At 34.8% G+C, this 12183-nt stretch overlaps 1 protein-coding gene across 14 annotated transcripts in view; it reads right to left on the reverse strand.

Annotated features, from left to right (window-relative positions):
- Window positions 1–12183, reverse strand: part of PPFIA2 (PPFI scaffold protein A2) — a 275129-nt gene that overhangs the window by 82276 nt on the left and 180670 nt on the right. For all 14 annotated transcript variants that reach the window (XM_085537772.1, XM_085537769.1, XM_015857426.3 and 11 more), the window contains 2 exons: window positions 5749–5913; window positions 111–185 (listed from right to left, as the gene is read on the reverse strand). In XM_085537772.1, coding sequence (XP_085393898.1) covers window positions 111–185; window positions 5749–5913 — 240 coding nt within the window. The remainder of the gene's footprint in view (window positions 1–110; window positions 186–5748; window positions 5914–12183) is intronic.

A 12183-nucleotide genomic window follows, 5' to 3' on the forward strand; every position in this document is an offset into this window, starting at 1 on the left:
AATGTAATTTATCCTTCTTTCTGAAATCTTTAAGAAAAGTGACAAGGAACACATATCACAGAATATTAAAGAAGTTTAACCTTAGAAGGAGAGAAAATGTTTTACATTACCTCCTGGTTAGCAGCAGCGAGTTCTTCTTCCAGTGCAGAGACTCTTTCTAAAGAAACCCTCAGACGTTCCCTTACCTAGAAGAAAAATCAAAATATGTACTGTAAAATTTCTTCTATCTTATCTATCATGTCTTCTTTAAAGTTTATATAATCCTTCATATGCAGTACAGTATGGCTGGCCAGTCTGTAGGTGTGTCTGTTGCATCTTTTCATTAGACATATTCTGTAGTAAATGTTTAAACCTAAATATAGGAAAATGTAACCCACAAAAATGGGTTTCAAATCTTAAATGCCATACTGCTGTTCTACAGTTTGCATATAATACTATGGAAAACAAAGTAAGTGCTAATTGTCTTAAATTACAATACATATAAAATGTAGCTTACAAGCATCTTTTACAAATGAAACAATGAAAAACAGCAGTAACAACAATGTAACACCTCTGAAAACATTTTTCTCTTTTGTTTGTGCATCCTGGCTCACCATTACCTCATGTGACTATAGATAACCTAAGCTAGCAATGTAGGTGCAAGGTTTCCAGTATGATTAAAAGGTAAATCCGAACTTCAGTGCTGTGTTTTGGTGACTTTATCTCTTCTGACTCTGATTCACTATCTCACTATCACTATCACTATCTCTCTGACTCTGATTCTGTAACAACTCATCTGCGAAACCACACAACTTCATTAGACACATCACACTAAGTAACTTGACTACTAGTATGTGGGCCTAAACTCCGCAGATATTTCTATCACCATTCCTGTCACACCATCCTAGATCCAGCTAATGATCTAAGAACGTTTAAGTCTGTAAGGAGTAATAGAAGAGAAAGTGAATGCATTCTACTAGATTAACAGATTCCATTGCAAAGCAATGCAAGCAAAAAAATCAGTCTCTCATGTACAATGAACACTGCACATTTTCATGCCTGTATAGTTGTTTTCAGATCCTTGACTAACATGGGAGGCCCATAAAGGAATGTTTATATCCTAAAACTTTCATACTTTTTCCTGTGATTCCACCTAATCTAAAAAATGTTATTACCTTTCCCAGCATACTTAATTTTCTATCATTATTGATTGCAGTGGAAATCAGATTTTGCTAGAAGAGCCCATAAGTCTCAAGAATAGTGACCAAAGTTATGTTAAGTAAAAGAACACTAAAAAGAGGAAACAGCCTTTCTGACCAATGCAGATCTAGTAGTACTTTTGAGGTTTTTCATCCTCTTTGCATACTTCATCTTAAATTATTCACATAAATTTTTTGGAATACTATAATAGTATAGTTCTACGATGCTCTTGACAATGCTGCTAGTCTTAAGAGAACAGAAATCATGACTGACAGAGGTATCCAAAGGAACAAAAGTTACTTGAAGTCTCTTAACATATAAGAAGTATTAAGATGTCTCCAATATTAAAATTATTCTCAGTCTTTTATGCCAATTTCTGATTTATTAATTTCCCCCTTTTCCTTTCCATTCCTGTAGCACTGTGAGACAAAATACAACTTTTAATGTTCCCAGAAATGTGCACTGTAGCTTAAATGGTCATTTCTAGTAGAGTAGGATTATGTAATCAGCAGCTGAGCTGCAATAACTGACTATGTCTGTTCTTCACCTGACTCAAGGGAAGTTTAATCCATCCTGAGGTAGTATCTATATCTTCTCTGGGCAATGTGTTCCTGTGCCTCATCACTCTCATAGTGAAGAATTTCTTCCCTGAACATAATCTAAACCTACCCTTTTCTAGTTTGAAGCAATTACTATTTGTCCTATCACTACACTCCCTGTCAAAGAGTCATAGTATCATAGTATCATAGTCTCGTGCAGGTTGGAAGGGACCTTAGAGATCATCGAGTCCAACCCCCAAGATTCAAGCCTCCTGTGTAGCAGAGCGGCATTCCTACCACTTGTGCCACCGGGGCACACCGGAGTCCATCCACATCTCCCTGTTAGGCGTCCTTTATGTACTGAAAGGCTGCAATGAGGTCTCCTTGGATTCTTCTCCACTCTGAACAATCCCATCCCTATCAGACCATCCTTGTAGGAAGGGTGCTCCAGCCCTCTGATCATCTTTGTGGTTCTCTTTCCTCTCTCTCTTTCCTCCTTGTATGCTGTCAGCCATCCTAGAGGTTCCTGATTCTGCTGTAGCTCATAAAACGTGCTTTTTATATCAACTCCTGCTTCAATTCCCACCATAATTTTTGTCTCTCACTACCAGTCCACTGATAACTAAATGTTGTAGTCCTGTCTCAAGAAGCCTTATTTCAACCTCTTATACAGTGCAAACTGTCAGAATATAATTTCTTAATGGAAATTTCAACCTGCATCTAAAAACACACATACAGAAATGAGAATAATCTTTCTCACTTCTTTTTGGCTGTAAGCATTGCTGAGGGACAAGATGACGGAGGAAAATATCACAAGATGGTGATTGTTACTATCTGAAATTACATGCAATTAGTTTGTCCTTTTACTTTATGTCTTCCTAATGTTTCCTAAAAGCTTGTTGTATTTAAGCCTAACTGTTTTACAAATGAGAATGTATGTGTTAAATATGTTTTAAAATGTTTAACAATTGAGTTTGCTTAGAGGAGTGTTAGAATTTGTAAAGCAACTAGGCCACATTACTGAGCAGGTAAGAGCTCCACAGGGAGCTGGAATCACAAGAAAATTATCCTTAACCTGCTTCACTGTACAACTGAATTCTAGTGGCTTTTATAAAGACATTTTACGGCTTGAAAAGCAGTGCTCCTTGGAAAGCAGCTGTTTCTATGACAGTGCAGGAGACAGTTTTTACATGACAATTCAGAAAAAATAGGTCATTATTAATTTCATTATTCTGAATATAAAGCTAATAAGTTCATATAAATCCATGTCCTTTCTGTCAGTAACAACACAGAACAATATCAGCATGAAACAAAGACAAAGCTGAAAATTGCTTTGACCTGCCTTGCCTTTTCTTCTCTTCCTTTTCCTGCTTTGCAGCTACACAATTAATGCACTGTATTTTTTATAATGACCTAAGTAAAAGTCTGATTGCCCTTATTTATTCTTCAACTATAGCATTTTGGAAAGAAACCGAAAGCAACTCTGCCTTGACATAGAAGTCTTTTCTCTTTCATCTGAGCAGTCAACAGCTAATTGAGACTCACATATGCCATGGTGACATTGGAAATGTTGCAACTATTTCTTCATGGTCAACCACGTAAAGTGCAGTTGAAGTTGTTAAAGCTGGGGGAAAGTGTTCATTAAACCAGTGCAAAAGAGAAAACAGTGCTACATTAGTGTTATGATTTGAAGGAGAAACTTACTCTACAGCCCAGAAATAGTAACTTTATTTATTAATTATTTTTTCTCTGTCCTAACTGATTTCAAAATACACTTGAAGAATAATACAAAAGCTGAATAAAGATTTCAGGTTTTCTCATTCATATTCCAGGAAAATCATATAGCTTACAAAGGACCATACTAATGCATTTGGTATTCATATATTTTGAATATTACTTTACTCTAAGTATTACTTATTATTTAGTAATTGAAGTAATTTTTTCCTGAGCTATGTAAGTTCATATTGAATAAACTTTGAATGTAAAGAAAGCGGAAGCCTCTGAAAGTCATATTAAAATACACCACAATGAATTTTGCACTGATTCTCTCTTCAAATTTTTGTTAAAGCAAACAAAGCAAACAGAACCATCTGACGGATACAAGAAAAGTTGTTATTCTAACTCATTGTCTTGTGAGAGAGCAAGGAGCAGTAACTACTGTAAATTATATTTATCTAATAAATTTGCTTTGTTTTCCTGATGATTCAATTTGTTTTCTTCATTCTGGAATTTAAAGACAGTAAGTGAGTAACAGTAGTTCTTAGAAGCAAGTGCTATTTTATTCTAATTGTATTTATTACTCCAAAAATAGTGTACTACCTACACTTCATATGGTCCTTCAATGTACTCATATTTCCTTGGGCACTAGATAGTTTTACTAAACAAGGCTTCACAAAACAAGAATAATCCAATGTCACTTGATCTATCAAACCATGCTATAATATGCCTTTTTAAAGAACTGTTTTCCATTACCGAGACACAGATTCAGCAGAAAAGGTTTGCTCTCCTTTTTTCTGGGTATATCCAATACAGATGCAGATGACTGGGTATTCTGGCTTTTAAGTGCAGGCCTATTATCTTGAAATTTAACATAGCCAGTGTCATGTTAGCACTGCTGCTGGTGCAAAATATCACCCATCTTCCTCTGTCTCTTAGCAACCACTTCCCACTTTTTTTCTTGCTGTCAAAGTCTTCTTTCTCTCCATATCTGCAGCCCACAAAGAGCTTTTAAAAACACTTGCACATGCTAGAATTGAATCAATTTTTTTCATAGTGAATAAAAGCTCTCTTACCTACCTGCTAATGAACAAAAAGATAGTGGTAATGTCAACATGAATTGGTTGTTTTCGTATGAAAGAATAGATAGGTATACTTTTCTGACATTAATTATCTTAAGAGAACCAATGTTTTTCAAATCTTAGATTGGACAGTAAAACCTGGTTGTTATTTTACTCTGTGAAGCTAAATTGGACATTTTGTCTTAACAAATCAACTAAAAATGAGTTTGGAAAAATTGCATAAGTTCATTGTTTACAAATGTATGTTTTAAAATTGAATCAAAAATGTAAATGAGAATAGAAAGAAAGCTACATAAAAGCAAAAGTTCAGAAAGGCAGTAGATGGAAATGGAAATTAAAGAATGTTGTAAATAAAATCACATTTTTTTCCTAGTTTTGTCCTTCCTGTATTATAAAAAACATGTATTTCCTAGCCTACTCTTAGGCTCAATATCTACTTTAAACTAAGATTATATTTTCTTCCATGCTAACAATGTCTTTTCATGTGTTGTATTATAAACTATCCCATGTATGTGTGTGTTTAAAATTCTATAATATCCCATAGTACTCTAACATTATTTGTACATCTTTCCATTACATGAAGTAAATCAATGAAAGACATCAGCTACTTAGCAGCTGTAAGGAGCCTTTGAGACCTGAAGCACTAAGAAGTTTAAGGTTCATTTAACTGACATTTCTGTACAGACCATCTTTCCTACGAATATGCTGCATTCTCTGATAATGAAGGATCTACTACTCATACTATTTTAATCTTACAGCAAATACTGTGCTTAGTAAAAAGAGGAAACATCTCTGAAACTTAGAATATTTTCCCAGTAATAAGCTTTAAGAGGAGGCCCTTTTCCAAAGTCAAAAACATCTTTTTTGTCTTACTCTAAGTTTGTACTTATAAAATTTGAGAAGTCTGTATTTTCTCACCGATAACTCATAAACACACCAGAGACATAAACTGCATCCATGTTTATTCAGTGCTAAACAGGGGAAATCTTTCTGGTAAGATTTTCTTGTTTTGAAGAGTCAGTATTACTGGCTACAAAAGATAGCTAAAGTGGTCTGTATTGCAATGCAGTTATTTGTCATACATTCCCAAGGACTCCTTTGAATTCATATAAACCTTCAAAGTAAAAGACATATATCAAGAAGGAAATACACAATAAGCATCATAAGGCACAGTTAAGAAAATTGGAGGGTACATTTTATATATATATATATATGCTTTTTCCATACTGTACCTTTTCATCCAAAGCCTTGTGGTGCTCAAATAGAGATTTCAGAGCTTTGAGGACCTCAACTTCACTAGAAACTCCTGAAGGAGACTGTGCTTGCCGTTTCACCACTGTCATCCTCAATGATCTTTCGTGTCTTGAGACAAGGCACTCCAAATGCTCCAGTAACAGCTATTGGATTTTATACAAAAGGTTATTAATTTCTGTTTACCTACATGCCTTGGAAACTCTAACTAGAAAATGCATGGTACCAAATGGTAATTTTTTTGGCAACATCTTTATGGGAGAGACTACTGGAATTGTTGCCAAGATTTCATGATTCAAAATCAGATAGAATAAGTACAAAAACTGAAAATTGACTCATAATTTAATTTAAAACTCTATGAAAAGTGAGAACAAAAAATCACTTGGCATAGAGATGCTATTTAACTGCATTAAATAGATATTTATAACAATATTTGTCATTGAAATTGATAATCATAAGCTATCAAATAACAATTAAACCAACCAAAATCTGCATAGAACATAATGCAAAAATATTAAAGCAGCTTTTATTTTATCAACCTAGCTGTAACATTTTAAATTTTTACTGGAAGATGATAAATAAAATATGAAAAAATGTAGAAATAATATTTATTGACATTAGAAGACGATCTATTCTAAATGCCACCTTTCATGACATTTGCTTGTCACTAACATGCTCTAAAATGTCTGTTCATGTGGGAAGACAAATGGTCCATAAACAATACATTTCAGGCTACTGTAAATAATTTGTAGAATAGCCTGTAGATAACCTATTGTAAAAGCATGATAATTGTTTGTCATTATTAGACTAAGTAGCTTAAATGAAATACTAAATTGACTTGATGTTGTATGGAAAATTCACAATTTAGCAAGGCTTTTATAGGGCTCCCATTACTCTTACTGTTTAAATATAGAAGAGAATTGGTAAGCTCTTAGTCTGTAACAGAGAGCAAAATTTATGAATCACAACTCTTGATGAATGTATTTCACAATGTACAATTATAGCTTAGCCTTAAGTGGAAATTTGAAAGCTACACAGAAAATTATTTATTATTTCTCCTTTGATGTAGTTCTTAACATATCTACTATTAGTAAAGAGACATGTTCATCTGTAATCCATAGTTATTCTTAGCCACATAATGACCTTTATCATTACATGAATTAATAAGACATGAAAGAGCATAAACAGAGAGTAAACTCATTGTAATTGTAATATACAGCTATCAAGCCAGGAACAATTTGGGCTTGATGCACTCTTTGCTTCAAACGTGGTTCTCATATGTAGATTAGCAGCTGCTTATTATTTTACAATAATTGCATTATTTGCCAAAAACAGAGAACATGTATATGAATAATGTTAGTACATGAAGAATTGTACTGACTCCATGTAGTTCTTGGAAGAAGGAGGGCATTTTTACCATTATTTATTTCAAGTGTTGGCTCATATTTATCAAAAGTAAATGAGTCATCTGAACTCTGTATGTCTGACAATAGATATAGCTGATTTTTTAATAACTGTAAGCAGTCCAAAGTAACAGGTAGATTTGAAGAGGCGTCTTCATTGCTGTGGCATCAAGAATTTCATATGGGAATGCTGTAAGGTTGTAACTCTTATTATATTAGGGCAGCTTCCAAACACTTAACAGAATATTTCTGTTCATAACAGAAATTAAATAGTTAATTGCTATCATGAACAGAACAGGATTACCATGGCCAAATCTTCCATAAGTTTGCAATTATCTGTGGCTTAAACTGATACTTATATTAACAGTCTAGAATTACATAATCTTGCCAACAAATTTTTGACCTAACACTGAGTAAATTTGTCATATACATGCCCTACTATCCAAAACAGATTATTCTGGACAGATGATCAGGAAGGAAAATTCTTAGAATCTTGGTTGTAAAATGAAATGAGCAAATCTGGTTTAAAGGAGAAGAAAAAAAAGATGGCAACACAGGATTCTTGATGTGGCAAACATTTTCATGGCTAAAGGAATTATGCATAAACTATAATACAGCGAAAAATAAGGAACACAGGAAAAAATAGTGTCCATCCAGCAGCTCTTTTTTGAGTTACAGGAGATAGATGATTTTGACAGAGAACCTGAAGTCAGCATGGACAGAAGAAAGATGGGAACCTTAAGAGAAGAACACATTGAGAAGAGCAGAAGAGAAGGCTCTCGGGGAGACTGCATTGTAGCCTTCCAATATTTGAAGGGAGCAGGAATGAGAGTTATTTTTTACACTGTCTAATAGTGATAGGACAAGGGGGAATGGCTTTAAATTAAAAGAGGGGAAATTTAGGTTAGGTGGAAAAAAAATTTTACTCAGAGGACAGTGAAGCACTGGCACAGGTTGATCTGGGATGTTGTGGGTGCTCAAGGTGCTCAAGGTCAAGTTGGATGGGACCCTGGGCAGTCTGATCCAGTGGGTGCAGCCTTGCCCACAGCAGAGCAGTTGGAACTAGATGTTTACGGCCCCTTCCAACCCAAGCCATTCTATGATTCTGTTATAAGAGTAATGAGGAGAAAAAGAAGGTTAAAAAAGGTTTTCACAAATAAAAAGAGAGTGGAGGAGTCTAGGAATATTAGGAACTCAAAATTTCTTAAAGGGTGAAAATGGAGGGGTTTAATGTGTGAGATGAACAGCAGAGCATCCTAGCCCTAGCCTAGCCCCTAGCACAGTCAAGACTTTCTCCACAAGGTCTGTGAATCCTTCTTATAGCAAATCACAGACCACAGAGCATGACTAACCATGTGTCCCTGTACCACAGTACTCAAAATACACACACACAAATATATATAATTAAGAAGGGAAGGTAATAGATCTTCCCTATTTACCTGGGAAGGGAAATGTAACTACAGTTACATGACTATGAAATGTTAGTCACTACAGTGATGGAAAAAGGGATATTTAAATACATTAAATTATCATTGAAAAAAATAGAATTTCCAAGCAAAATGGATATTAAATGACTGAAGAAAATCACAGTATCTGACCTGGGGTGGGGTGGGTGAATAGGGAACTTCCCCTTCTATTTATTACAAGAATTACTATCTCATATATTTGTGAAGAACAAAACAAGATTTCATGTCAAAATATTACTGCAAAAATATTGATAATGAATTAAATTACAAGCAGTTTGTTAGAAACAGCTTTAGGTGCTTTTGTATGTTTCAGTCACACACTGGCAGTAACACAGAACACATGCTGCTGAGCATTTTCTGCTCCCTCTTGCTGTGTTGATCTGCTACAGTTGTCAAGTACTCACAGGAATAGGCAGCTTGCAGGGAGATCAACAGCAGAAAGCAGGACAGAATCACCCACGCATAATATCCAGTCACTGCTATGCTTTTCCTGCTGGAAAGCATAAGCTTGACAATGAATTCTGAAATAATGTGACAACTGAATTTTGCTCCTCTGCTGGGTGAGTTTTAGGATCCTCAAGATCCCAAGCTGATAATTTGAACATAGCTAAATGGGATGGGCATTTCTAGAGCTCTGATTTCATGAGCACAAAGAATGTTTAAAAATGATTGTATAAAGACTGAAAAATGCTTGACTGCTTATTTTGTGAAGGAGCGAAACAACTTTAAAATGTTAATTAGAACAAATTAAAAATAGAGACAAATATTAGAATACAGTTTACTGCATTTCTCAGATCATTTCTGAAGTACTGTGGAATGGAAATATATGACTAAATGTCTTTATATGTTATCATGTACCTGTTTTACACTAAACCATCATTACTACAGGGACACTAAAAAAGAAAAAAAGAAATTAAAGCATTTCTTTAAAGAATGATTCAGTAAATCAAAATTAGTATGACTCATTAGAATTTGTACTGCTATAGGATCTCAATTTTAATTAGCATAAAGTATTTTATCTTAACTCTCTTTGTTTTCAAACTTTTTGCAAAAAGAAAAAAAAATGTTCACAGCAGGTATTAAACAGAGAAAGGAGAGAATCAGAAGAGAGTGATGTAAAAATGTAAATAATAGAATATAGGGAAATATAATATAGAAAAAAAGATTTTCTAGAACAAGATCGACTTGGCTTAAGTGATTCGTTATACAAATAGGTCAACCCACGATGAAGACAGTGCTCTTTCAAGTTCTGCTTCTCACCAACACATGCAAAATGTAATTTCCTTTCAGTCTGTATTTAGAATACACGTTATTTTGTGAATCACCACTTCTGGTACAAGCAAAGAAGAAAAGTAAACTAAGCAGATAAAGGGTTGCAGATTATCCCTAAACCCATCCATAAAGCCAATCATTTTCCACTGCATTGTTCAGCAGTAGTGAAGCCCATTTGCTCCTACGGGAAATCAAATAGCTTTACAGGAAAACTACTGGTGATAATCTTTCTTTGAAAAAATAAAGTTATAGTCTAGCTGCAGCTTATATTCCATGTTTGAATTTCTGTGCATTCAAGACAAAAAATAATCTCTGGATGCAATCCAGGGCACAGTTGTCTTTCTGGGCTGCAAGTGCATGCTGCTGACACATGTTGAATCTTCAATCAATCAGCACTCTCAAATCCTTCTCAGGGCTGCTCTCAAGCCATTCTCCACCCAACCTGTATCTGTACATGAGGTTGCCCTGATGTATGGCCTTCTTGAACTTCATGAGGTTGACATGGGCCCACCTCTCAAACCCATCCAGGTCCCTCTGGATAGCATTCCTTCACTCTATATAGTAATTTATTCCAAGGTATTTTTGTATATGTCTTCAAAACCACATGCAGTGATTTTACAAAGAGAGCCTGTTTGTCTTCCTGTCAGCAACATCACGCTAACCACTACATGCGCATATGCTCCTGCATTTTTCATGTTGCCTCATGTACTGGCAGATTAAGTTGTCATCTAAGTTTGTGACATGAAAATATTTTTACTATTATATGTGAGAAGTTAATTATAGTAGGCAATAGAAATACATATTTTAAAGCAAAAGTTTTCCAGAGAGCTTTGTTTAAGAATTCTTCTAGAAGGACTGACTAGGAACTTAAGTCTAGGATAAGCTAGATCTTCCAAAAGACCACATCTTTTGGAAGATCTAGCTTATCCTAGACTTAAGTTCCTAATGGTCTTTTGGAAGAGACCAAGAGTTTATGGGTTTCATAGAATGTCATTCTAGCACATTCTACTGCCAGGATCTGCTGCTGCAGATTGGCCTAAAATGGCAAATTAGGTCTTTTTTGAGGGACCTGGGCAAAAACTGTACAAAGCTGTTGCCACAAAATAAAGAAACATATGGATGTGGGTCTGGAACAAAGGAAAAACTACTAGACATGTAAAAGAGGAGTAGAAAGTGAGAGTTGGCTTGATATACTCAGAACCTGACAGATTTGCCATTTCTATTTCTTCTTGCTGATATCTAGTTTGAAGCAGTAGGGGCTTCAAACAGTATCTTTACAGTGATATTGCAGGGAAATAAAAGGTTGCATTAAAAATGTTCAAAATAGGAATCAAAGAATTTAGACCTAAGCTTCTATAATTATAAGTACTGAAAAGTGTTACCTGGGAAAGAAGTGTTTGTAGTGAGTCATGGTGATAAGTGTGGCTATGCAGTAGAGTGTCCTGGGGGCACAGCAAAGCCAGTCTTCTAAATATTATTACTTGAATGTGAATCTCTAATAACAGATAAAATAATGTAGGAGATTTTTCTGACAAACTATTAATGCTGTTTTGCATTAACAGCATAAATATCAGCTTGTAAAAAGTGCTTCGTTATGGACAATGGCTTCTTCTTGGAAATCTCTTATCTAGTGTGTTAGGGAGATGATTGTATTTTGAAGACAACAGCTGTGTGCTTGGAATGCTGGTCTTTCCCTGTAAGCACGGTGTACAGGAGTCTATAGTAGACAGCATGACTATTACAGTAGACTCCAGGAACGAACTTAGTATATGGCAGCTGACAGCCTGGCAAGAATGTATACATGACAAGATGGATGACAACATGTTAATGAAAATGCTGGAGGACAGTGTAAGTCATCAGTCATGTCTGATTTTTTTCTCTCTCCTTCCTCACTAACACTTATGTTTATCTTCTGCTCCTCACTCTTGCATCTCCTGCATTTCCTATATATTTTTGTATACTAAATATTTTCATCTCCAGTGCCTACCTTTGTACACATTATTAAGACAAATTAATTGAGTACTTTAGTTAAAACTGCAAGAACTTCTGGCAAGTTCACCATACTTTGCAATTCATTAATTGGTATTAAGTTCTGGAAGATCTCTTACCTTTTTTTTTTTTTTTTTTTTTCTTTTTTTTTTTTACATAATTTAAAAAGAACAAGAATGGACAATAATTAAGTTTCTTAGCTTGCAAAGAAAGTGTTATGACAGAGCTTTATTTGACTTGTAACTAACTCAATTTCCTTTTCTCTCACTGTTGTTTAGTATCCAAC

The sequence above is a fragment of the Coturnix japonica genome, chromosome 1 (genome assembly GCF_054131305.1).
Source record: "Coturnix japonica strain WE chromosome 1, WE-NBRP24, whole genome shotgun sequence".
Taxonomy (NCBI): Eukaryota; Metazoa; Chordata; class Aves; order Galliformes; family Phasianidae; genus Coturnix; species Coturnix japonica.